At 62.9% G+C, this 23,945-nt stretch overlaps 5 protein-coding genes across 5 annotated transcripts; 1 reads left to right on the top strand and 4 right to left on the bottom strand.

Moving 5' to 3' along the window:
* Positions 1–202: 202 nt before the first annotated feature.
* HYPK (huntingtin interacting protein K) lies at positions 203–1,120 on the bottom strand. The gene is made up of 4 exons (XM_065076947.1): positions 860–1,120; positions 727–782; positions 509–560; positions 203–373 (listed from the first exon to the last, which is right to left on the bottom strand). The coding sequence occupies exons 1-4, from the start codon at positions 1,043–1,045 to the stop codon at positions 278–280; spliced, it is 390 nt and encodes a 129-aa protein (XP_064933019.1). The 5' UTR covers positions 1,046–1,120; the 3' UTR covers positions 203–277.
* Positions 1,121–3,033: 1,913 nt separating this feature from the next.
* SERINC4 (serine incorporator 4) lies at positions 3,034–6,904 on the top strand. Its single transcript, XM_065076352.1, has 10 exons — positions 3,034–3,192; positions 3,578–3,756; positions 3,841–3,920; positions 4,016–4,109; positions 4,171–4,382; positions 4,635–4,730; positions 4,802–4,928; positions 5,198–5,270; positions 5,518–5,822; positions 6,282–6,904. Exons 1-10 carry the CDS (start codon positions 3,034–3,036, stop codon positions 6,496–6,498), a joined length of 1,542 nt encoding a protein of 513 aa, XP_064932424.1. The 3' UTR covers positions 6,499–6,904.
* Positions 6,905–11,335: 4,431 nt separating this feature from the next.
* SERF2 (small EDRK-rich factor 2) lies at positions 11,336–12,079 on the bottom strand. The gene is made up of 3 exons (XM_065076948.1): positions 11,941–12,079; positions 11,655–11,763; positions 11,336–11,553 (listed from the first exon to the last, which is right to left on the bottom strand). Exons 1-3 carry the CDS (start codon positions 11,945–11,947, stop codon positions 11,490–11,492), a joined length of 180 nt encoding a protein of 59 aa, XP_064933020.1. The 5' UTR covers positions 11,948–12,079; the 3' UTR covers positions 11,336–11,489.
* Positions 12,080–12,216: 137 nt separating this feature from the next.
* LOC135580579 (peptidyl-prolyl cis-trans isomerase FKBP8-like) lies at positions 12,217–14,527 on the bottom strand. Its single transcript, XM_065076935.1, has 7 exons — positions 13,639–14,527; positions 13,468–13,556; positions 13,173–13,390; positions 12,926–13,098; positions 12,779–12,856; positions 12,569–12,672; positions 12,217–12,454 (listed from the first exon to the last, which is right to left on the bottom strand). Exons 1-7 carry the CDS (start codon positions 14,131–14,133, stop codon positions 12,418–12,420), a joined length of 1,194 nt encoding a protein of 397 aa, XP_064933007.1. The 5' UTR covers positions 14,134–14,527; the 3' UTR covers positions 12,217–12,417.
* Positions 14,528–16,005: 1,478 nt separating this feature from the next.
* On the bottom strand, positions 16,006–23,932 carry PDIA3 (protein disulfide isomerase family A member 3). The gene is made up of 13 exons (XM_065076932.1): positions 23,682–23,932; positions 23,528–23,606; positions 22,574–22,691; positions 22,043–22,150; positions 21,016–21,145; positions 20,425–20,541; positions 20,184–20,309; positions 19,475–19,657; positions 18,851–18,959; positions 17,977–18,105; positions 17,203–17,282; positions 16,642–16,699; positions 16,006–16,403 (listed from the first exon to the last, which is right to left on the bottom strand). The coding sequence occupies exons 1-13, from the start codon at positions 23,834–23,836 to the stop codon at positions 16,284–16,286; spliced, it is 1,512 nt and encodes a 503-aa protein (XP_064933004.1). The 5' UTR covers positions 23,837–23,932; the 3' UTR covers positions 16,006–16,283.
* Between the last annotated feature and the right edge of the window lie 13 nt (positions 23,933–23,945).

Consider the following 23,945-nt stretch of genomic DNA (forward strand, 5'->3'; position numbering starts at 1 on the left):
CTCCAGGCTGGTCCCTGCCTGTCACCCTGCCTGCCCTGCGGCCACCTCACGCGGGTCACCCTTCAGGCCCCGGTCACAGTGGGACTGGCTGAGATCCCTGCCAGACCTTGGGTGCACCGACCAGCACGTGAGCAGGGACAAGGCAGTGACAGGAGCTGTGGCACCCGGCAGGACCCCCAGCACCACACAGACCAGGCTGACGGCCACTCCACCAGTGCCTTTATTGGTGCCCCTGCAGCTGCCCCTACACCTGGCGAGGGGCTGGTCCCGGTGCTCCTCAGTTGGTGAGGGTGATCAGCGCCTCCACTACATTGCCCATGTGCTCGCGCAGGCTGCGCTCAGCGGCTGCCCGTGAGATCTCCATCTCCGTCATCTGTGGGGAGTGCCAGAGAAGCGTGGGGGGACAGCGTGGCCACCCCGCGGTGCACCCCCAGCCCTGGGCAGGCACTGGCACCGCCGGACACGGCTCAGCCACCGTCCCGGCTGCACCCACCGTCCCCCCACTCACGATCAGCTCCAGGTCCTCCTTCTTGATCGTCACTTTGGCCAATTCCTTCTCCCTGCAGAAACAGACAAACCGCCGGTGACCGACGGGGCCGCCCCGCCGCACGTCGCGGTGGGAGCGGCCCCTCGCAGCTGCCCGGGCTCCACTGGGAAGAGGCCGAGCGTCCGTCCCGGCTCCCAAGGAAGGGCCGGGATGTCGGGGCCGGTGCCCGGTGTGGTTACCTCTCCTGCTTCGCCTTCTGCTCCCGGGACCTCCGGTCTCCGATCACCGACATGGCCTGCGGGACGGGCACGATCACCGCGGTGCTGGGGGCCCGGCGCGGTCCCCCCGCCCCGGTCGCCGCCGCCCCCGCACCGTCTCCAGGTTGGAGCTCTGGATCTCCTTCTCCTCCGCGTAGTCGGTGACGCGCTCCAGGTCCGCCGCGCCGCTGTCGTGCTTCCGCGGCTTCTCGGCCGCGCGTCCGCCCGCCCCATCGCTGCCGCCGCCTGAGCCGTTGGGCTCCGTCTCCAGCTCCAGCTCCACATCGCCCTCCGCCGCCATCCCGCCGCCGGGCCCCGCTTCCGGTCACGTGCTGCCGCCGGAACTGCACCGGGCCGCGCCGGCGAGGAAGAAGCCGGGCCCGGCCCCGCCCCTCGCTCCGGCCCCGCCCCCCCGCCCGCCCCGCCCGCCCCGCCCCGCCCCGCCCGTGGCTCTAGCCCCGCCCCACCAACCCCGGGGCCCGGCTCCGCTTCCCTTCACCGCTCCGGTGCTGACCCCGCACCGGCCCGGTCCCGCCGCCGGCGGGCGCTGCGGAGCCCGTCAGGCCGAGCGGTTCCCGTGGGTCTCCCGCGGGCTCAGGCCCCGGTTCCGTGAGCTCGGGAAGTTCTCGGTACCAGCGGCTCTCGGGCGCTGCCGAGGAGGGGGACGCGGCGCTCCCGGCGGTCGAGCGGGCGCTAAGCCCGGTGAGAGGGTTATAGAGCCTGATTTGGCTCCGCCACAGTCACAACGTACAAGGCCGGGACGGGATCAACGGCGGCCGAATCGCTGTCCCGGACGCTGCGGACCCGGCGGAGGTGCCGCGGGGCCGCGCTCCGGCCCGGCCCGACCCGCGGAGCATCCAGTGGGACCGCGGGCACGCGCTGCCGGCGGCCAGTGCCGGTTCCAGCTCCCCGGGTTGGCCCCGGGGCCCCCGCCGGCCCCTTGGTGCGCTGGGGCTGTGTCCGGCCTGGGGACCCTGCCAGGGACGCAAACAAAACCGCCCGAGAGCGGCTCCTGTCTGGACTTGGACCCATGTCTGCGGGTCCTGTGCCAGCTTCTCCATGTCCTGTGCCCACGTGCTGCCCCCACCTCTGTGACACCCCACAGGGCCCTTTGCCCCTGGCCTCATGCTGGGACGTGCGTGGGACAAGCCAGCCTGAGATGTCCAGCGGAGGAGCCCCAGGGGCTGCGCTGGGCTGACCCCAAACACCAGCCCAGCACCCACACAGCCACTCGCTCCCCCCGTGGCAGAGTGGGGAGAGAATAGCAATAGCAAAAAACCTTGCGAATTGAAATGAAGGTACTTTAACCTGTGAAGGAAAGAGGAAAAATAAACCAAACCCCAGTGCCACTCATCACCTCCCGCAGCAGCCAAGGGCCCCACCAGGCTCCAAGCAACAGCCAACTGGGAGCCAAACCCTTCCTCTGTCTCTGGTCACTGCCGAGGACACGCTGTGTCATGGGCTGTCCCTTGGCCACCAGGGTCAGCTGTCCTGGCTCCAACCCCCTGCTCAGCCCGGCTTCCTCGCTGGGACGTTGGGAAGGAAGGGAGTGCTGGGGAGCTCTGTGCAGGCACAGCCCCAACCCCACCACCTCATCACGGCTGTTCCAGTGGCAGACCTGCAGCAGCTGCGCTGTAGCAGCGTGATGCCAGCCCAACCAGACCCAGGTGCACGGGCAGCAGAGACCCCCACAGCCCTCTGGCTTGTCCCCAGCTCCTGACTGCTCTGGGGACGTCCCGCTGCCCTGCTGGATGTGCCTCAGTCCATCCTGCCTGCACAGTCCCTGACTCCAGGGCCACCCGTGGGTGTCTCTGTGCCCATGGGTGCCTTTACATCCCCACAGCCCTTTGGGACTCCCATGTCCCCCCAGCCACCACACAGCACCATGGCACCGCTCTGGGACCAGCCATCGCCAGGCAGGTGGTGGCACCCACGGACCCCACGTGTCCCCCAGTGCAGCCCATGCCCAAGCAGCTGCCATGGCCTCATCCTGGACCAGTGGTCCAGTTAGGGTTGCCCGTGGCCAGGGGTCACCGGTGGACCTGGCACACCCCATGGTGGCTGCCAGGCAGTGGTGGCGAGCAGATGGTGGGGCGGGCCAAGCCGACAATCCCCTAATCCCATCAGGGCAGCGGGGGCCGAGCTGAGCCGGGCCATGGCGGGCACACGGGCACACGGCCGCCTCCTGCACTCTCTGCTCTGCCAGGTGAGACTAAGGGGCCTGGTGGGGCTGGGCTGGGGCGACAGGCCAGGTTGGGGGCAGCTCTGGCCTGGGGGTCCCTGCTGACCATGCTCCCCCAGCTGTGCTGCGGTTGTGGCTGCAGCTCGTGCCATGGGCTCCGCGTGTCTACGGGCACCCGGATCCTCTACACACTCCTGCACGTCCTGGCTTCTGCCGTGTGCTGCCTCATGCTGTCCCGCACCGTGGCCCAGGTCATCAGGGAGAAGGTGATGGTGGGAGCTGGGACAGCCCGGGTTCTGGGAGTGCTGGGGGATGCCGGGGTGACAGGAATCCCAGGGGCAACTAGGGGTTCCAGGAGCACTGGGGGTGCTGGGGTTGCCAGGGGAGTCAGGAGTCCTGGGATTCTGGGGATATGGGGCATAACAGGCCTGCTGGGAGTGCCAAGGGTGCTGAAGGTGCCAAGGGGAAAGGGGTGCCAGAGGAAATGAAGCTGCAGACTTGCCCAGTGTGCTGGAGGTCCCAGGGGTGCTGGGGATGGAGAAAGTATTTGGCATGCCAGGGGTGTCGGGAGGCCAGGGTGACGGATGCTGTGAGAGCTGAGGGGTTCTGGACACACCATCAGCCCCATTCTGGTGCTCACTGTGCCTGCAGGTGCCCTTTTCGGCGGTGCTGTGCGAACATCTGCCCGGGGGCACAGACTGCGAGCGGCTGGTGGGCTCATCGGCTGTGTACCGCGTCTGCTTCGGCACTGCCTGCTTCCACCTGGCACAGGCTGCCCTGCTGCTCAACGTGCGCTCCAGCACTGACTGCCGCGCACAGCTGCACAACGGGTACGGGCTGGGGCAGGGCTGGGGGCTGCCGGGGGGCTGGGGGCTGCCAGGGCCACTGTTGCCCAAGCGCTCGCTGCCCCACAGGTTCTGGCTCCTGAAGCTGCTGGTGCTGGTGGGGCTCTGTGCCGCAAGCTTCTTCATCCCCGAGGATGGCTTCATCCAAGGTGCGTCCCCCCTCCCGCCTGAGTGGGCCTCCCCAGAGCCGGCTCACGGCCCCCACGTGCCCCTGAACCAGCCCCACACCACCCTCTCCCCCCAGCCTGGCACTACACGGGCATCTGTGGGGGCTTTGCCTTCATCCTCATCCAGCTGGTGCTGATCACGGCCTTCGCGCACACTTGGAACAAGAACTGGTGAGTGCTGGGGTACTGGGCGGGCGCCTGGTGCTGCCGCCTCTCACCCGTGCTCCCACAGGCTGACGGGTGCTGCGCGGGACAAGCGCTGGTACGTGGCGGTGCTGCTGGCCACTGCCGCCTTCTACGGCCTTGCCTCCGCCGCCTTCACCTTCCTCTACAAGTTCTACACCCACCCGGCTGCCTGCCACCTCAACAAGGTGCTGCTCACCCTCCACGGCAGCCTCTGCGGCATCATGTCCTTCATCTCCATCACGCCCTGTGTGCGGCTCAGTGAGTACCGCACGGCACGGGCTGCCACTTTGCAGGGCCAGCTGGGCATTGTGGCTGTGAGTGGCAGCTGCAGGCTCCCTGCTCAGGGCAGCACTTGGGCCCCCAGGAAGGACCTGGGCCCCCAGGGCTCCCACAGGTCCCTGCTGTGCCCCAGCACAGGGCGCTGGGCCAGGGTGCGGTGGGAAGGGGCTGCCTGGGGCCGCTCGTGGTGCTCCCGGGGCTCTGGTGATGCCTTTGACCCCATGCTTGCAGGGCAGCCACGGTCGGGACTGCTGCAGTCTTCAATCATCAGCTGCTACGTGATGTACCTCACCTTCTCTGCACTGTCCAGCCGTCCCCCGGAGAGAGGTGGGTGCTCTCCTGCTGCTGGCAGCCCCCCGGACAAGGCATGCACCCGTCTCACCTCCACCTTCCTGCAGTGCTCTACAAGGGGCAGAACCTCACCGTCTGCTTCCCTGGCGTGCGGCAGGACGAGATGCAGACAGAGGACACTACCGTTGCCGTCCTGGGGGCCACCATCATGTATGCCTGCGTGCTCTTCGCATGGTGCGTGTGCCACGGGGTGGGCAGGGCACCCGCAGCACTGTCCTGTTGGGGGGGTCCCTGTCCCCAGCCTGTGGCACAGCAAGCGGTGCCAGGGATGTCCCGAAGGGTGGCAAGGCCAGCGCAGTCTGGGCACCTGCAGACATGCAGAGCAGCGCAGTGACCCCCGGCACGGCAGGTCTCTGCAGCTGTGTTGCGTCCATGGGGATCAGGGGCCTGGCATGGGGCGGGGGGTGCCTGGGTGACACTTTCTGCCTCTCTCCTGAGTGCAGCAATGAAGCCTCCTACCTTGCTGAGGTTTTTGGGCCCCTCTGGATGGTCAAAGTCTACAGCTTCGAGTTTAAAGTGAGTGAGTTCAGCTGCTGTCCCCTCCCCAAGCTGTGCCCCATGTTCTCCTGCCACAGGCACCCCAGACCCACAACCCTGAGCCCTCCTGAGCCTCGTCCCAGCCCTGGGCAAGGGCAGGATTGTCCAGCCAGCCAGGGGGCCTTCCCTAGGCACATCCCCCCATGCCGGGCAGGCTGGCAGGGTGAGCCCTGCAGCGCTGTTGTGGGGCTGGGTTCCCTGCCCCAGCCATCGGCTCTCCCAGCAGGAACCCTCCTGCTGCTTCTGCTGCCCTGACAAGATGGAGGAGGAGCTGAGAGGTGGGTGCAGGGACATGCACCCTCGGGTGCCCGTGTCCCAGCCTGGGGGTGCTGGCAAGGGAGGTGCAGGAGCTGCCATGCCCTGTGCTCTCGCAGGCACCGAGCAGACGTGTGAGCCAGTGGATGATACCCCAGAGGGACAGTGCCTCATCCAGGACGAGCGAGACCGCGTGGTCTACAGCTACTCAGCCTTCCACTTCGTCTTCTTTCTTGCCTCGCTCTACGTCATGATGACCCTCACCAACTGGTTCAGGTGGGACCCTGCACTGCTGCCCTCTGCACTCTGGCTCCCCTTCCTCCTGCTCGTGCAGCTGCCTGGCTGAGACTGTGTTGTCACCCCCCAGAGCCATCGCCCCTGCCCCAGCTTCATCACCCCACCACCTCCGCTTGCTCCCCACGTGGGCTTGGGCTGCAGTATTGCGCTCCTCACCGACCCCTGCTCCGGGCCACGCTGGCATCACTGAGCTGGTGTCTGCTGGGGACACACCTGGCTCCGCACCCACAAACCCGCATGGTGGCCACCATGGCCCCCACAGCAGCAGTCATGCGGTGCAGTGAGACCTTCTGGGGTCTGCAGGGCCAGGGGGCTCCCTGGCTGGTGGGATGTGCTCAGGGACACGTGGCTGCTGGGACACAGGATGACCTAGTGGCTCCAGCTGGCACTGGGACACCCTGTGCCAGCGTCCCTTCGACGCCTGCCCTCTCCCGCCAGCTATGAGAACGCGGTGCTGGAGACCACCTTCACACATGGCAGCTGGTCGACCTTCTGGGTAAAGGTGTCCTCGTGCTGGGCCTGCGTCCTGCTCTACCTGTGGCTGCTGCTGAGCCCGTTCTGCGTGCGTGGCTCCCCCCAGCCCCGGCGCAGCGGCCCAGCCCTGCGCGTCCTGCGGCGGCGGCGCATCCCGCAGCGCGTCAGTGCCTGCATGTAGTGCCTGCAGGATGGACTCTTCCTGGCCCCACATGGGGCAGCAGCCAGGGCCGGTCCCTGCTGTGCTCTGTGCCCGGCCCCACTGTGTCCCATGGGGTTGCTGTGCCCCCGTCCTGGGAGATGGCAGCATCTGAGAGCCTGAGAGGGACTGGGGAGGCGAGTACTCCCAGGGACACGGGTCTTGCGCTGAGCCATGGCCACCAAAGGCCTGGCCAGAGTGAGCGCAGGTGGCAGGTGCTCAGCCCCGACTGCTGCCGCATCCCCCTGGCTCTGGCCAGGCACCAGCTGCCAGCCCCGGTGACGGGCCCTGGCTGCCTGTGTCCCAGCTCACCCGCCAGCAGTGGGCTCCTTGTAAATAGCTCCTTGAATACATTTTTACATAAAACTCTGACTGAGCCTGTGCTATCTGCCCCCACGCAGCCAGCAACCATGGGGCTGGAGGTGCCTTCGGGGCAGCTCTGCTGGAGAGGGGGGACGAACAGGGGGGCGGCAGAGCAGGGAATGTGGGTCTGGGGCTCCAGGAGGGGTTTGGCCTGTGGCTGGTGTACACAGCACACTCCCAGCTGTGGCCTGGGGCAGCCAGCACCCCCAGGACATGGGGCTCCAGCACAACATGGTGCTGGGTGTACTGGCCCAAAAGGTGCCCATGAGCCATCAGGGGACCTGCCCCAGGACACTGGGGACTACATCAGGCTGTGGGGTCCTGTGGCACCATGCCAGCCCTGGCTCCAGCTGCTCCTGTCCCATCGTGTCCCACCACAGTAGGTGCCCTTCTCCCTGGAGACCACGGTCACAGCACGCCTGTTCCTCCCACCACCCTCTGCTGCTGAGAAAAGCCCCAAGGAGCATGGACAGACAGGTGGACAGACTTACAGAGCCCTGAGCACCTGCCAGCACCCAGTGCCTCGGTGGGCTTAGCCGGAGGGGAGGCGGGGGGAGCTGGAGGCATGGGATGCAGGTACTGGTGTGGTACTGGGCTGAGCTGGGTACCAGGGGGCCCAGCCTGGCTGCCCAGGAGGGTGTGGTACTGGTGGCCATGGGACCGTGTGCCAGCCTGGCCCCCGCCACACCCACAGAGCAAACACAATGGGGCCGGCAGCACCACGGGGCTGCGGCACTGGTTGCGCCACACAGGCCCCACACAGCAGCAGCAGCAGCTGGTGCTGGACAGGACTGACCCCTGTGGCCGGGATTGACCCCCGCGGCCAGGATCAGTGCCCACCAGCCTGCCCAGTGCCTAGTGTGGGGCTGCCCCTCACGCCTCTCTTCCCAGGAGATGGAGGGATCCACGCAGGGCTTGGGGACAGACGCAAGGCAGCTGCAGTGCCAGCTTGGGGACATTGCCCAGGTAGGGCCGAGAGGGGCTGGGGGGTGGTCCCTGCAGCCCCGGGCACCCGAGGGTTCCAGTGCCCCAGGCAGTGTCGCAGCAGGGACCCATCCACCCTGCCCAGGACAACAATCAGCTGTGTCACACCCTGTGCCAGGTCGAGCACGGTGTCTCCCGGCTGCAGGTGGAGGTGCAGTGGCTGCGGGGGGACTTCTCTGAGCAGGCCCAGCAAAGCAGGTGGCAGCATTTTGGGGGAGAGGGTGGCGGGGCTGTCCCCAGCTCTGCAGGACACCCTGCTCGCACATGGCCCAGCGCCAGCTGCGTGTGTGGCTCTGGCAGCTAAGTGGGCAGCGCTGCCAGGGGTGCCCAGCGAGCTGTGGGCAGGGGCTGTGCTGGGGGCTGTGCCAGGTGAGGGCTATGCTGGGCCCACGCGCTCCTGCTTGCCCTGAGCCACGGGACAGCCGAATGCCATCAGGGAAACGCTGCCCTGCTCAGCCCAGACATGAGCACAGGCAGCTGGGGCGCTGCCCAGAGCTGCTGGCATGTCCCTCCATGCTTGTTGTTGGCAAACGCTGTGACGGTGGGTGTCCTTGGAGCTCGCCAGCTGTCCCAGCTCCTCCACAGTCGCCTCTGCCTCCCTGGGCGTGGGTGCTGGTGGGTTGGGGCTGGGGGGCCCTGTGCAGCCCCTTCGCCAGCAGGGCAGGTGCGGCGGGGCCCTGCTGTGAGGTGCCGTGTTCCCGCAGGGAGCAGCTGGCCTTGCGGGAAATGGTGGAGGAGAACCTGGCATTCACAAGCTACATCAGGATGCTGCAGTACGTCCAAAGCTGGCTGGGCAGCCGCAGGGGAACAGCCATGGGTGCAGCTGGGGACATGCTCCTGCTTGGGGGTGCCACTGCTGCATGCACACCTCCTCTGGGGTCACCCCTGCTGTCCCCCTCAGGCTACTCCCTCCCGCCAGGACAGTGAACAGGAGACTCTGCCAGAGCAACAGCAGCCTGCGCTCAGCCCTGCTGCTCAGCTCACATGCGGCCCCGCGCGCGGTGAGCCCTGCAGCCGCTGCACTGTGGGGCTGGCACTGGGCCAGCAGCGGGGAGCACAGGGTGCTGGGTGCTGCCCATCCCCACGGGGCACCTGGCCCAGCCCTCACCCTGCCAGCACCCTGGGACCCACATGAGCCACTGGAACTGGGGCTGCAGACACCCCCTTGGGTACTCCCCACCCCCCAGGGTGCTAAACACCTTATCCCCTGCAGCCATTGCCCCCCACCTGGTCACAAAGCCCCCCTGCTGCTCACAGGGTACCCACAGCAGGTGAGTGATGGGGGGCAGGGGAAGCGCTGGCTGCAAAACCCCCTCCCTGAGCACAGAGTCGGGAAACAGCTCCACACAGCGCCTACTCCCGCTGCAGCCTCCTGGGCAGACACAGCCCTGGCACCCAGCAGCCCCAGGCAGTGGCAGAGCTCAGTCTCTAGCACGGACACGGCCTCCTTTCTCAACAACGTGGGCAGCTGCAGCTCCAAGGACAGGCAGTCCCCCAGCCCCCCTCCAAGACCCAGGGTAAGGGATATGCCCTTGGTCTGGTGCCCTGGGTGGTGAGGGGGACACAGGTCTGCTTGGCCCCTCACTGTGGCATCTGTCACCTTGCAGGACCCCAGCCCCGCAGCAGGCAAGGGGCTGCACTGCAGCAAGAGGAAGCTTTCTGCCTTTGCACCGGAGGTAACTGGCAACTCCCCATCCGGGGATGGGGCCAAGCTGGGGGAGCTGGGACACACCCACACCCCTGCCACCCTCCTTGTGTCACCAGGGCTGCCAGAGGAGAGAGGAACTTGCATCCCCCTGCCCCTTGTACCAGCTGGTGCTGGTGGGGGACAGGGGCACGGGCAAGTCAAGCTTCCTGCTGCGCCTCTGCACCAATGAGTTCAGAGAAGACATCTCCAGCACCCTCGGTACCCCCCCAGCACCCCCGGTACCCGGGCTGGAGGCACAGGAGCAGCCCCTGACTGTCCCTCCTGGCAGGGGTTGACTTCCAGATAAAGCAGCTGCTGGTGGATGGGGAGCAAACCACACTGCAGATCTGGGACACAGCTGGACAGGAGCGGTGAGTGCAGCGGATGGGGCTCCTGCTGCCCCACTGGGCCCATGGGCTGGCTGTCCCCGCACTGCAGTGACATGCGGCCCCAGGTACCGCAGCATCGCCCAGTCCTACTTCCGCAAGGCCCAGGGCGTGCTGCTCCTGTACGACATCAGCTCCCCCAGCAGCTTCCTCAGCGCCCGCCAGTGGATTGAGGACATCAAGGTAGGGAAGGGGCCGACAGAGCCAGGGAGAGGAGTGGGGGTCTCAGGGGTCCCTCAGGGAGGGCAGGCTGTGCCCCAGGCAGGTGAGAGAGGAGCGAGCGGGGCTGCTTGCTAAGCAAGGTGCAGGCCAGCCCCAGGACCAGTGGGATTGCCCCCCCCCAGCCCTTTCCCTTTTGCTGGTGATCGTGTTGGGTCTGGAGCCACACTCTGTCCCCGGGCATGGCACAGGCGGGACAGGAGGCAACCAGTGCATGTGGCAGAGTCTGCATCTCCCAGAGACAACAACAGCAGCTGCCCTGGAAGCTGCCAGCCCCATGCAGCCTGGAGCCACCCTTCCCTCCCTCCCGCAGGCCATGGAGCAGACACTGCCGCTCATGCTGGTGGGGAACAAGCTGGACCTGCAGGCTGGGCTGCCAGAAGCTGCAAGGGTGTGCGCAGCCCAAGGGCAGCATCTGGCCACGGTGAGTGGGTTGGGACAGGGCCTCCTGGAGTGGCAGGGAGCCCCTGACATCCGCTGCTCCCCTAGGTCCACAAGTCCCTGTTCTGTGAGACCAGCGCCAAGGATGGCACCAATGTGGTGGAGGCCGTGCTGCACCTGGCACGGTGAGGAGCCCTGCCACCCACCGTGCCAGCTCCGGGCTGCGCAGTGCCCGCAGTGGCAGAACGGGTGACACCGCTGCTCCCGGTCCGCAGGGAAGTGAAGAGGACGGTGGGCCAGAGCAGAGGCCTTGGCGCAGGACTGGACCTCAGCATCCCCCCGGGGCCGGCTGCGCAGTGCTGCTGGGCCTAGTGCACCCCCTCCTCACGGACAGACAGCGCTCCGCTGTGCTGCAGAGCAGCTGTGCAGCGGGAAGCTCACCCCCCAGCAGGCCCAGCCGCCATCTCCCCATCCCCAGACCCGTGTTCCTTCCCCCACTGCAGCCCTCCCCTCTCAGCACAGCCCCCCCCGGTGTCACCACCCTGTGCTCCTAGCGATCCCAGCCCCCCACACTTGCGAGGCTCCCACCGGCTGCCCTGGCCTCGGGTGATGGCCCCATCTTTGTTCCTCACCGTGAAGATGCGGCTGCTCCACACCTCAACCACCGAGCTTGCTCCGTCCCTCCTCTTCACCGGCCACGCTCACTCCCTCCCAGGCAGGGACACGGGGCCGGTGTCCCCCCCCACTTCCCGGCAACCCCGGCCCCCCCGCCCGGCGCACGGAGGGAGGAGACCGGGCCTGCAGCGCACCACAAGCTACTTTAATAGGAGACGGACCCGAGGCCGGCGCAGGGCGCTGCCGGGTCCCCGGCGGGGCGGTCCGGCCCCGGGGCTGCGCTGGGCATCCTGCCGGCGGGCGGCCCGGTCCCGGGGCGGCGGCGGCCCAGCCGCGGGCTACTTGGCGCCCTCCTTCTTCTCATTAGCCTTCTTCTGCTTCTGCTGCATGATCTCCGAGTCCCTGCGGGAGAGCGCGTCCGGGCTGGCAGCGGTACCGGCACCGGCACCGCCACCAGGCCGGGGATCGGGGCGGGGGGACGGCAGGGTCGGCCCGGCGCTCACCTCTGCTTGCGGGCGGCGGCCGAGAGCCCATCGTCCCGCCGCTTGCCCTTGCCCGAGTCGCTCTGCTTCTTCAGGTTCTTCTGCCGCGCCAGTTCGCGCTGGTTCCCGCCTGCGACAGCGCGGCCGCCTCAGGAGGGCCCGGCGCGGGGGCCCAGCCCTAGGCCTATCCCGCACCCCGGCCCCGCGCTCACGAGTCGCGCCGCCCTCCCCGCACCCCCGGCCAGCCCCTCCCCCCCCCCCACAGGGAGGGTCGCGGCGCCTCTGCCCCGGCCCGGCCCGCACTCACGGGTCATGGCGCCGCTCCCTCCCGCCCTCCGCTCCGCCGCCACGTCCCGCACTGCCCCCCACAGGCCCCGCCCCGCGACGGACTTTAAGGGCACAGCACGGCCAATCGCTGCATCGAGCCCGCCTCTGCCGCCCTCCTATTGGCTGGTCGCCCCTGCGAGACCCCGCCTGATTGGCCGCGGGCTACTGCTGCCATTCTGCCGGCGGGGGCGAAAAAACCGGAAGCTGCGGCGCAGGCGCCAGAGCTGCGGAGCCACGCCCACACGGGGGCGTGGCAATGTGGAGCCACGCCCCTTCATGCCGCGCCGAGGGGCGTGGCTGCGGAGCCGCACAGGACAGGCCGGGCCACCGCGGGCGCCTGCCCGTCCCCTCGGTCCGACGCCCGGGGCTGCTGCAGTCCTCGGACCGGGCCACCGACGGCCCAGCAGCCTCTCCTCCGTCCCCAGCGGGGCAGCTCCATCGGGGGTTCCAAGGCTGCTCAGGCCGTTCCTTCCGTCGCGGACGGCGCTGGGGCTCTGCGGTGCGGGGCCGCCGTGAGCACCACTCGTGCCAAGGGGGCGCCCCCGAGCCGGGCACCTTCTCCCGACGGCTCGTCCCCGGTGGTCCCGTCCGCCCGCGCGCCTACGCACCCGGCGCTCGGCGGCGGCATCGGGCCGTGGCGGGGCTCCTGGGGGCTGCCGCTGGACAAGGGGCTCCGGCGCTTCACCAGCCGCGAGAGCTCGGCGTGGATCACCTGCGGGGGGCGAGGCGGCTGCGGCGGGACCCCCGACAGTCCCGCTGCCTCCCGAGCGGGGCTCCTGCGGGGTTCCCGCCCGCTCCCGCGGCCCCGCGAGCCGGACCTTGCTGGCCGGGTCCAGCTCCAGGGCTCTTCTCAGGTCCAGCGCGGCCTCCGCGTCCCGGCCCTGCTGTGCCAGCAGCTGCGGAAAGAGGAGCGGACGGTAGCGGGCGGCCGGGCCGGGGGCGGCGCAGGGCGGTGCGGAACCCACCTGCCCCCGCCGGAGCAGCGCTCGGCCGTTGTCCGGGCAGATGCGCAGCGCCGCCTCGCAGGCCGCCAGCGCCTCGTCCGCCCGCTGCAGCTTCAGCTCGGCGGCCGCGCAGTTGTTGAGGCACTTGACACGCTGCTCCTGCAGCTCCTCTTCCTCCTGCGGCCCGGGCGGGGCTGCGGGACGAACGCGGCCTCAGCGCCCCGGCCCGGCGACCCGCAGCTCCTCCCCCCTCTCTGCCCGGTCTCACCGGCGACGGGGCCGTCGAGGGCGCGCAGGGCCAGACGGTAGGAGTGCAGCGCCGCCGCGAAGTCTCCCCGCGCGAAGTGAAAGTTTCCCCGTTCCCTCCGCTGCGCGCCCAGGCGCAGGCGGGCGGCGGGTGGCAGCTGATGCGGGTCGGGGTCGTCCCGCACTTCCAGCAGCGTCACCTCGAACAGCAGCGGCGCCTCGGGCGGCACGTCTGGCTCCCTGCGGGCACAGCACCGGCTGCCCCTGCCCGCCTGCCCCGGCCCCCGCCTGCTCCGGCTCCTGCCCGCCTGCCCTACCTGCCCGGGTGGCCGTAGCCGTAGGAAAAGGCAGCGAGGAAGAAGGCGACCTCCCCGGGCTGCATGGTGGGCACACCCAGCTCCAGTGCCTGTGGACATGGGCACGGCGGGGCTGGCCGGGCGCACAACCGGGCGGCGCTCGGCCCGCACCGCGCCCCGGCCGGCGCTGACCTGCACGACGTCGCCGTGGCCTGGCACAAAGGTGAGCCGCGGGTCCCGCTCCACCAGCCCGCCGTCCTCCAGGACTCCCAGCACCTTCACCGACACCTCTTGGCCCGGCCGCGGCCGCGGCCCGTCCTGTCCATCCCGTACCACGCGCTTCCGCAGCAGCCGGTCCTCTGCGGGCGGCGGCGGCCCTGAGAGCCGCCCCGAGACCCGCGGGGCCCGGGCCCCCGGCGCGGCTCTCCCCGGGGCCGCCTGCGAGCGCTCACCCGTCAGGTCGCTCCAGCCGTCGGCCGCGAAGAGCGGCGCGAAACCGCCGGGTCCCGGGGCCGCCAGCGCCTCCAGCCGCTGGTAGAAGAGATGCTCCTCCTCGCGCACCGAGGGCAGAGCGATGGCGGTGTGGGGCAGGAGGAACCGTACCCGCCTGCCCCGGCCGGGCCCCCGCGGCCGCCCTCCGGTCCCCGCCTCCCTCTCCGGGGACCCGCCGGGCGAAGTTCCCGGCATGGTCGCCCCGACAGGCCTCGCCGCCCGCCACTACCAGCCGGCCTGAGTCCGGGTTACCTCGGGGATCGGCGGCGGGTACCCGGGGCCCCCAGCCCTCACCGGGCGCGTCGCCGCCGGCCCCGCCGCACCGCGACAAGCCGGGGCCGCCGGCGAGCGCATCCCGCCGCGCCGTTACTTAACGCCGGGAAGCGGCTCAGGGGATTAGCCCAGGCCCGTGGCAAAAATAGCCGGCTCAGCCCGAGCCCCGCCGCCGAGCTCCCGCCGTCCCGCCCCATCGTTGTCCCCGGGACCGGACCGGCACTGTCCGCCCCCGCCCTCCACGGTCCCGCACTCCGGACCCCGGCGCGGGCGGAGCTGCGCGGGAGGCTGCGGTACCGGGGCTGCAGGCCGGGACCCGGCTCAGCGTCCCGCACATCCGGCTCTCGGCGGCAGGTGGGCCGGGCCGGGGAACCGGGCGCCGGCGGGACTCATCGGTGCCCCTGATCGCCTTCCAAGGGAGGAGTGGGGGGGAGCAGTGGGTCAGGGGAAACCAAGGCCGCCACAGTGGGGGTGACTGGAGGGTAGGGCCGGGCGTGAGCAGATCTGGGGACTGGGGAGATGGGAGGGACGGGCCAGGTCCCTGCGGGCAGTATCGTGGGTGGATCTGCCATGCCCAAAGAGGCTCGGGGAGGCTGTGGCCCCGATGGCCCATCCTGCCGACAGTGCCTGAGGGTGCCGGGAGGCCTCAGGGCACTCCCGCAGCTCTTCACCAATCTCCCACTCCTGCTGCACCGGGACAAGCCACAGGTCAGCTTTGAGAACGTAAGGCTGGGCTGGTCGTGCCTCAGGGAAAGGCCTTGGGATGGCCCCGGGGGGCTCAGGGGTTCTGTGCCCATCAGTCTGACTTTAGGGAAGGGCCCTTCCAGCAAGCCCAGGGGCAAGACAGGTCTTGGCCAAGTGGGAGGAGAGGTGCAAAGAGCTTTCATCCTCGTGATTTTCTCCTTGCCAGAAGCCAGGTCCCAGCTGCTTCTCCACAGACATCCCAGATTACTTATGGTGACAGAGCTGGAACTCACTGCCATGGGCTCCCTGCTGCTTAGTGCAATTTATTGCAGCCCCACAGCATCAGTTGGGCTGAGATGAGCTGACTGCCTCACCCCCCACAGCAGCAGAAAGGCTGCAGGCCCAGCCCCAGGACCATCTTGCTCCTGCCCTTCCCCATCAGCAGATGCAGGAAGACCTGAGGGCCAGTCACAGCCTGCACCTTCACCTGCAGCACAGGATCCTATTTCTCTCCCTCCTGAAGCAAAAGCCACAGCTACCAATCTGCTTTCTACTAAGTAATTACCTTGCAAGTAACCGCTCTTTACTGTCCCAACCACAACCAGCCGCAGACCAGCCCCGCTGGCTGTGAGAAACTCCTGCCTGTGCTGGGGTGGAGGATGCAGTTCACAGAGCTCCTCCCTGACACATGACTATTTTTGCACCAGCTTAAAATCTAGTTTATTGCTGCTACTGGTATGCTGCTGAGCCAGTCCAACACGAGACTGCTCTGTACACCTGCACTGGTCTAGATCAGTCACATTAAGTACTAAAAACCTCTAAACTCATTGGAGCAGCACCCAGACTGCAAAAGCATTCACAACAGCATCAAGAGCCAAATCTGCATAGATGTAGTACCTGAAGCACTGCACCTTGGGAGAGTTGCTGCTACTATGGAACGACTCTCAGTAGCTGAGGATGAAGAATAGGCTAAAGGCTGAGCTTAAAATCTAGAACAGACTTTAAAGGCTTGCTGAAGGAAACTCAACTCATAGTTGGAAGCTGCCACCTACAAAGAGCAGGATCCTGGTGCTAGGCTTGACAGTCTCCACCAGAAAGGGACACTTGGTCTTAAGGGGGTAAATTTTATTGTTTCACCTCTCCAAATGTACAAAAAAAATTAGAAAATAACCCTATCCCCCGCCCCCTCCCAAACCACAAAACAAACCAGTCTGGGGAGCCCCACAACAGTGCAGCTAAGAGATGGCAGGAAATTAAACAGAACTAGATACAGCAGCTGGGTCCCCTCAGCCCACATGGTCACTGGCACAACCCAAACTGGCCCCAGTCTGCCCAGTGCTTCCCCCATTCACACAGAGCTCATCCTGACATGATGGCAAGTGGGTGCTTTACAAATCCTCCTTCACCTTCTTCTTGGACTTCTTGGTTTTATCTTCCTCCTGCAGCACAGGAGTGTTGGTCGCCTCCCGCTTCAAGTAGCTGATGAAGTCGCTGACTTCCCTGCCACCCTGCAGAGAGCACAAGACCATCAAGCTGCGCTGGTGCCCCCTGCGCTGCTCCTCGCCAGAGGGCTCAGGCAGGAGCCCAAACGCCTACAGGCAGAGCTCTGGGTGTGGGTCAGCAGCACAACACTCCCAGCAGGTACCAGGGACCGAGGGTCACCTGCCACTCCAGAAAACTCAGCACTGCTCCCACGCCTGGACGCTACTGCACTTCACAAAGCAGCACATGCAGCAAAGGACTTACCTCATACTTCTTTGGACTCTGCTTCTTGCCAGCTGGAGCAAAGTAGATGGTGGGGAAGCTGGGGAAGAGACGAGACATCTGAGCTCCTGAAGTGCTCGGTTTTCTCGGAGCAGCAGGCGAGCCCCCACCACTGGGACCCGCACTCCCCTGGTTAACACCCTCACAGCTCTAGCAGCTCCCAGGCCAGCAGTGTGGCCTCTAGACACCTGGCTTGTCCAGAGCTGGCCGAGCTCAACTATGTCCAAGCCTGCTTGTTGAGCTGTGTTCACAAGAGCAAGCCCAGCATTGTTTCTCCACCACCAAAACCAGAATCACAGTGGATTCAAAAGCAGCAGATGGGCTCCAGGCACAGCCAGGACACCAGAACCCCAGAGAAGTAAGGGAGATTAATGTTTTCACTCTGAATTTCTACACCCTAAGCAAGCGCCCAGCAATCCCATGCTGACCACGCCCACCCATCCTCCCCAGGAAAGTCTTTCAGCTCCTCTGTTGTGGTTGCTGTCAGAGACAGAAGCCTGAACTCATCTGCTGACACAGAGGTTTAACAACAGCCAGACCTACCCTCGGACTTCATATGGAGAAGGCACATCGTTGGCGGTAGCATCCATTTTGGCAATGATGATATTGGGGTCTTTACTGAGCTGTTGGTAGAAAGAGCTTATTAGTAACCCCCCGCCCCATAGCAGAGAACACCAGGAACCCTCTGATCAACAGCACCTACAATAGTGAGTCAGAGGACAGTGCACACACTAAGCTAAAAGGCGAACCAATTCCTTCTGAGCGGTTTTGTTCTGCCCCAGCAGTGGCCCAGGGAACAGCCCCTCAGTGGGCTGTACACAGCACACGAGTCTCAGCAGCACCCAAACTGCTCTGGTACAACCCCTGGAGAATGCTGCCCTGAGCACCCACTCCCCTCTGCCCAGGAGGGGACAGCGGGGACACGCAGCGCTGCAGGAGGAGCGTCTGGCACCAGAGAGCACATGCTGCCCAGATCTGGGGAACAGATTTATTTACTCCACTTGTGGAAGCATGCAGGGCAGTGTTATCCTCCACCAGATGGGAGGCTGGAATCATGTAGAGGGAAAAGACCCAAAGGGGATCTTTGCCAGCACTAACTCGGGGAATATTTCTGTGCCACAGCAAAGGGAGCAGCCTAAACCACCAGTGTGGTTGCTGCCATGCTCCAGATCCTGCTTCTGCACTCACAGGAGAGGCCAAAACTCATCATCCTCAGGAAGGCACAGTTATGCCCTGTTATCAGTAAGGCTGGACAGACAGAACCTGCAGGATTGTTTAGTGCTGCAGAACTGCAGTTTGCAAGAGTCCCAGACCTACCTTCTCCCCCAGTTCTTTGTATTTGGGCTCCAGATTCTTGCAATGGCCACACCAGGGTGCATAAAACTCTATCAGGACATCTTTGTCTTCTGCATTAACAATTTCATCAAAGTTCTCAGCAACCACCACCTGATAATGTTTGATCGGACAAATTAGTTGTTTCTCAGTCGTGCCCCACACACACTGACAACGCTCGGCCCTCCTGACAGAGTCACCTGCACAGCGAGCAGCAAACAACCAAACACACAACTCTTCACCAAGCTACAATACCCTCAGCTTGCAGGTAAAAACATGCCATAGGCACCAGCACTACCTGCAAGTGAGGTGTGCATCTGGTATCCTCACAGGAGGACAAAATAATTAGCTTTTAATCTCAGCAAGTTCCAAGCTGAGGAATCAGTTCAGCAAGGCTGAGGCTGAACCCACCCACACAGAAACAAGCAGCGACTTCCACTCCTTTACAAGGTCCCCGACATGAAGCCAGGCCATGGAGTGCTTTCATTACAGGCAGAATTTCCTGGGACGAACGAGAGGTGGGAGTTACACCACCCCCGGAGAGGAGATGAACACGTAACCCCTCAGCAGCAGTCAGGACTGACTGAAACCTGAGACAGCAGCAGGGCTCTGCACAGCTGTACACCTGATGATCTGTGCTGGGGAAGCTCATCACCAGTGGGCTCGAGCAGCAGTTACTGCACTGAGAGAACAAAATGGAATCAAACCCGTAAGCTGCATTTCTCCTTTGGCTCAGACAACTGCAATACAAGGGAGGGAATTCTCCTTCCATGCAGCACAGCAGAGGCTTCTTGAGATGCCACCTGGCAGTGCTCACAGCACGGCTTGGAGCCGCTGCCACCCTGGACACAGCACTCACCTTCACAGGGCCATCGTTGCTTTCAGGGACAGGCTCCGACTTCAGATACTTTTTCAAGTTTCCATCGAAGTAATCTTGCAGGAATCTCTCCAGAGCCTTTCCATCACGGCTGAAAGTCAAGTGACGTGTTACAGCCACTATCACACACGCAGGATGAGAGGAAAGCTTTCAAGGCTGATTTAAGCTCCTGCCACCCACAGAACAGATGCTACCTGCATCTCCAGGGGCACCAGTCTGGGGATGGCTCAGAAGACCCCAGAACAAGTCCAAAGAGCTTTGACAAGATGCACACCCCGTTCCATTTCAGGCCTTCCAACGCCCTTAACTTTCTTTTCTCAAGAATTTAGGTACAACTATTTCCTCTGCCCTTTAATGCATCTTAGTTCCTAACCAGACACTTAAAATATCTTGAATTAAACTCTCTACTATTATGTAACAGGAGGGGCTGCAAGCTCTCTAGAGGGCAGGAAAATACACAAGCAGGAGCCATTTTCACCCAGAAATCGTTTCTTCCACCTGGAACATTCAGCTTTCCTGCTTCCCCCAAGCTAAAGAAATATGATCTGGTCACAGACCACCAGGCCCATCAAGCAAAAGGCAACAGTGCTAAGTTCAAAAACTTACGAGAATTCTTCCTGCATGACGTATTTATCTCCTTTAGCAGTTCTGATGGCAACAACCGGAGCCTCACCCACGCTGTTGTCTAGACCAAACTCTGAGAGCTCATGGCCAAAGGTTTTCCGACTTGCAACAGCAAAAGAAAGTTTGTGGCCAGCATCCAAGAACTTCTTTGCAACCATCATAACTCTAAGGGGAAAAAAACCAAAACAAACCACAAAATGCAAAGCATGATTCCTTGGAACATCACTTTCCACATGACAACACCCTTCCAGTTGAGGTGCACACCGAACAAGGAATTCAGTGAGATGAGCTCTGCACAGGCAGGTCCTGCAGAACTGGTGCTGAGCAGCAGAGTGGGCTCGTTTCTGTCTGTTTTGACTGAAGTCCACGCACACATCGTGCGCTTTCAACCTCTGCCCATCAGCGCTCGCACCAGACCTCAGGCACTGGCAAACACAGAATCCCACACGACCCCAGTCAGGAAGTTTGTGTTTAAGGGATGTGAAAGCAAGGGGGAGGTTTCACAGGATACAGATACTGCATGATTTTGGCTCTGCAGGCAGCAGCTGCCCCAACAGCTCCCATCAGAAACACAGCTGGAAGCTTTCTGGGAGGGAAGAATTCACAAGAACAATGGGAGCAGCTTTGTAAACTGAGCAATGGAATGGCAGCGACAAGCGAGAGCAGCAGATTTGCCCCCACTGCTCTGTACCTGTTGCGCCAATAGTTAGAGCCCTTTGCATTCTTCTCGTAGTCCACATCATAGTACGCCACCAGCAAGTCCTTCCCCTGGATCAGGTCTTTGTTGTCCTCTGTCATGTGTGGACAGATGCCAAAGCTGCCAAGGAGACAGATGTCAGTAGCTTCAGAGTCGCTGCTCAGAACCCATCATGTTCTGGTTTCCCACCCAAGAGTGTTAAATGCCAGGAATCAGTAAAAGCCAAGGAACTCACATGTTCTCCTGGATAAATTTTTTGATCTTTCCACTGGTGATTTTGTCTTCTGTGTACTTGATGGAGCTCTCCTCAAACTTGTTCGTCAGGCGTGGAGGACGGAATAGGACTACACCCCTGAGGGGAAGCAGATATCATGAATCAGTGTGAAGTACCCCAGGTTCCCAATGACGGCAGCCAGACGAGGTCCAGACCCCGTCACAGGGTCTGTCCTGTCACTGTTCAGAATGCCAACAACACTGTTGAGTTTCTGGGCAGCTCTACGGCACTAGATCTACCTGTCAGACTCTTCTCCACTACTCAGACGGGCACCCATGAGAAACAAAAAAAACCACCATGACAAGCCATGGGGAAGCAAAACAGCCCTGTTGAGACATGTCCCACCCAGATGCAGACACTAACCCCCGAGCCCGCAGCCATCCGTGCCTTCCCATCTCAATGCAAGAGACAAAAAAAAAAGATGCCACCACCAGCTGGGGAAGGAACATGACCCTAAGCTGTGTTCAGAAGGTGAACCCAGCTAACAACTGGAATCCATTAATTTCTTCCAATTGTCTCAATAACAAGAAATCCTTGCATTAAACAACTTACTCTCCATCTTCCTCATACTTCTGCACCAACTGCTCCTCACTGGTGTGTGCAAAGCGGTAGTTGTCTCTCAGGTTGTTGGCAGCTTTCATGAATTCTGAGTAGGCATCACCAGATGCATCTCCAAAGAAGCCTGCAGCAGAAAGGCAGACGGTGACCCTGAACCACGTCAGAGCAGCAGCTGTGCAGCCCTTGCCACTCATCTCTACAGCGCACTGGGAGGTCTCTTCTGAATTAAATCCTCCAATACATGTTCAGGCCTTCATCTGACAGCTTCTCTCCCATTTTTATCGGAACCTTTCTACACTCCCTCCCACCAGCAGACAGTGATTCCAGAGTCTACACAGCCCCATCATTCAGCCAAAGAACAGTTGTCCTCTGAGCACTGAGATGTCCCTTTGTAACCATGTGACACTACTCATGGTAACAACTGCCAGGGGTACTTAAATAAGTTTGGGAATGCTGATCAATGCTCATCCAGTGATACTCGCAAGGCAGCACCTGACATACACAAAGCAGAGCTGCTGTTGCCACTTGTCAACCGTGATGATCAAAGATGATACAATGCTGACAGCCTATCAGTGTCACAAGACAGTACCCAACTTCAGCAACCCAAAGTTACCTGTTGTCAGCTAGCCAAAAGAACAATGAGCTTTAAAAAAAATACACGACGGTGCCAGGAGTTCTGACAGACAAAGAATCACAGGGAAAAAAAAGAAGAGAAAAAAAGCTGGAAGGCATCCCAAGAGGTGACCCAATCCAACCTCCAGCTCGAAGTGGGACCGGTGCCAAAGTCAGATCAGGTTGCTCAAAGCTTTGTCTGAGTTTTGAAACCTGTTCAAAACCCCTCTGGGCACATGTTCTGGTGCTTTATCATTCTTACGGTGAAAAACTTTTTTGCTCAGATCCAGCTGGGATTTCTCTTACTACAGCTTGTGACAGTGCATCTTATCCTTTCAGAGGACGTTACCCAAGAGATCTCCCAGAGCTGAGTGTCCACTCATTTCAGTGCTGCGCCACATCTACTCACCCACTACAGACGCATCTTTATCACTGATGAATTTCTCGAAATCAGCCACAGAATTGAGAGCCACTGAAGCAGGTCCCGCCTGTTTCTTGAGATGACTGACAATCCCGTCTTAAAAGAGAAGTTAAATGATTAAAGGAATCATACAGGAAGTTGTACAAGGCATTGTTCAAACTCCCCAAAGCAAAACTTGTGTCTACAGAACCTCTGCATCTCTCCCATACAAAAAATATGACATGAATTGAAGAAGTGTTATCACCAACTTACAAAGGAACTTTCTAGCATTTTCCAGACACTGTGCATCAAGGGCACCAGGAGTTAAAGATTATGTGGAAACCTTCACCTTTCAAAAAGAGCTTTAGGGGACATTAAACATCCAGGGTTCTGCCAGCACAAGGACATCTGGAAAGGGCAAGGCGGGGGCGTGCGTAGGTGGGAACCTTCTTTGTATCCCTCACCACATGGAACCCTGACACAACCTGTTACTGTGGACCTGCCTTCCAGCACTGCTGGGCAAGCCAGATGAGCCCTCACCTGCTGTCCTGGGCCCATCGTAGGTTCCCGCCTCTTCTCCATCACGAAAAATCTTTAAGGTGGGATATCCACTGACTCCATACTTGTTGCAGGTGTTTGAGTTTGCCGTGCAGTCAACCTAGAGAAACATCACTGCTCTGTGAGCTTGCTGCTCGCATGCACCAAACACAGCAGCTTTGCCACTGCCCACATTGTCACATATAAACATAAAGTCTAGAGGGTCTGAAAGCTCTCATGTCTTTAACCCAGGCTAGATTCCTATCACATCAAGTGTGAGGATCCACGGAGCAGCTACGCTGGGGAAGGAGGTAGCATGGGTGTGATGACAGGCCCAGAAAAATATTTGAAGAAATACTGGGAAGACTAAGAAGCTGTGAGTTTGGTCAAACTACGCACAAAAAACACTAGAAAGGGCAGATTCTCATAATCAATCACAAGACTTAACAGGAGTCATGTGTTCTCAGCATCACAACGGTCCTGAAGCTCCTACAGCACCTGAAGGAAACAGGCTGCCCTCGGCTGACAGGGAGTCCATGGTGTTGAAAATCCACACCACTTCTGCAGAGGAACAGGACGGCTCTGATTTGAGACAACTACACAAGTTTTCTGGCAGAAAAGAAAGCTCTTGGACACCAATCCTCTACTTATGAGTCAAGGGACAACACGTGAAGCACGGTACTATGCCGGTTCTCAGAGCGGGTTATACAGCCCAAAGGCGGCTTCTTCCTCCCGGTGCGGGCAAGCCCATCCACACATACACGCCCGCGCTCACCGGGACACGCCCGTGCTCAGCGAGTGGCAGCTGTCCCGGCACAGTTCGGCCTCCAGACTGTTCGCTGGAGCCTCAACGCCGGCAGCGAAGCCCCCGCAGCTCTGAAGAGCCCGGGAAGACCGAGGTTCCCGGCGGGCCCTGTCACCCCCTGCAGCAGCCAAGGCCCCGAGGCCGCCCCTCACCTTCACCAGCGGCACGATCCCCTTCAGCCTGGTCGCCGCCGACTCGTACTCCGGCGCCAGCCGCTTGCAGTGCCCGCACCTGGGAGGAGAGGGGTTAGTCCGGCCGGGAGCGCCCCCGCCCGCCCCGCCGCCCCCCGCCCCGGCGGCCCCTCACCAGGGCGCGAAAAACTCCACGAGCACCAGCCCCGGGCGCTCGGCCAGGCCGCTCTCGAAGTCGGCATCGCTGAGCTCCACCACGTCGGAGGCGCGTGCGGCGAGGGCGAGCAGCGGCAGCAGCAGCGCGGCGGGCCGGGCCCGGGGCGCGGACATGGCGGCGCGGCGCTCCCTCTCGGCGGCGGCGGCTGAGAACAAGCACCGGGGACCGCAGGCCGGAAGTCCCACCTCCCCAGCCGGATCTGCCGTGTGGCAGCTCTCCGTT

Source organism: Columba livia, chromosome 11 (genome assembly GCF_036013475.1).
Source record: "Columba livia isolate bColLiv1 breed racing homer chromosome 11, bColLiv1.pat.W.v2, whole genome shotgun sequence".
Taxonomy (NCBI): Eukaryota; Metazoa; Chordata; class Aves; order Columbiformes; family Columbidae; genus Columba; species Columba livia.

Coding starts and splice junctions, on each gene's coding strand:
- HYPK (XM_065076947.1), bottom strand. CDS start 1,045: ATGGCGGCGGAGGGCGATGTGGAGCTGGAGCTGGAGACGGAGCCCAAC. Junction 783..859: donor AGAGCTCCAACCTGGAGACG/GTGCGGGGGCGG, acceptor CCCGTCCCGCAG/GCCATGTCGGTGATCGGAGA. Junction 374..508: donor AGGAGGACCTGGAGCTGATC/GTGAGTGGGGGG, acceptor CACTCCCCACAG/ATGACGGAGATGGAGATCTC.
- SERINC4 (XM_065076352.1), top strand. CDS start 3,034: ATGCTCCCCCAGCTGTGCTGCGGTTGTGGCTGCAGCTCGTGCCATGGG. Junction 3,193..3,577: donor CCCAGGTCATCAGGGAGAAG/GTGATGGTGGGA, acceptor CTGTGCCTGCAG/GTGCCCTTTTCGGCGGTGCT. Junction 4,110..4,170: donor CACACTTGGAACAAGAACTG/GTGAGTGCTGGG, acceptor GTGCTCCCACAG/GCTGACGGGTGCTGCGCGGG.
- SERF2 (XM_065076948.1), bottom strand. Junction 11,554..11,654: donor GCCGCCGCCCGCAAGCAGAG/GTGAGCGCCGGG, acceptor GCTCTCCCGCAG/GGACTCGGAGATCATGCAGC.
- LOC135580579 (XM_065076935.1), bottom strand. CDS start 14,133: ATGCCGGGAACTTCGCCCGGCGGGTCCCCGGAGAGGGAGGCGGGGACC. Junction 13,099..13,172: donor CCTCGACGGCCCCGTCGCCG/GTGAGACCGGGC, acceptor TTCGTCCCGCAG/CCCCGCCCGGGCCGCAGGAG. Junction 12,455..12,568: donor ATGCCGCCGCCGAGCGCCGG/GTGCGTAGGCGC, acceptor CCCGCACCGCAG/AGCCCCAGCGCCGTCCGCGA.
- PDIA3 (XM_065076932.1), bottom strand. CDS start 23,836: ATGTCCGCGCCCCGGGCCCGGCCCGCCGCGCTGCTGCTGCCGCTGCTC. Junction 22,692..23,527: donor GGATCGTGCCGCTGGTGAAG/GTGAGGGGCGGC, acceptor ATGTTTCTCTAG/GTTGACTGCACGGCAAACTC. Junction 19,658..20,183: donor TCTAACTATTGGCGCAACAG/GTACAGAGCAGT, acceptor TTTTCCCCTTAG/AGTTATGATGGTTGCAAAGA.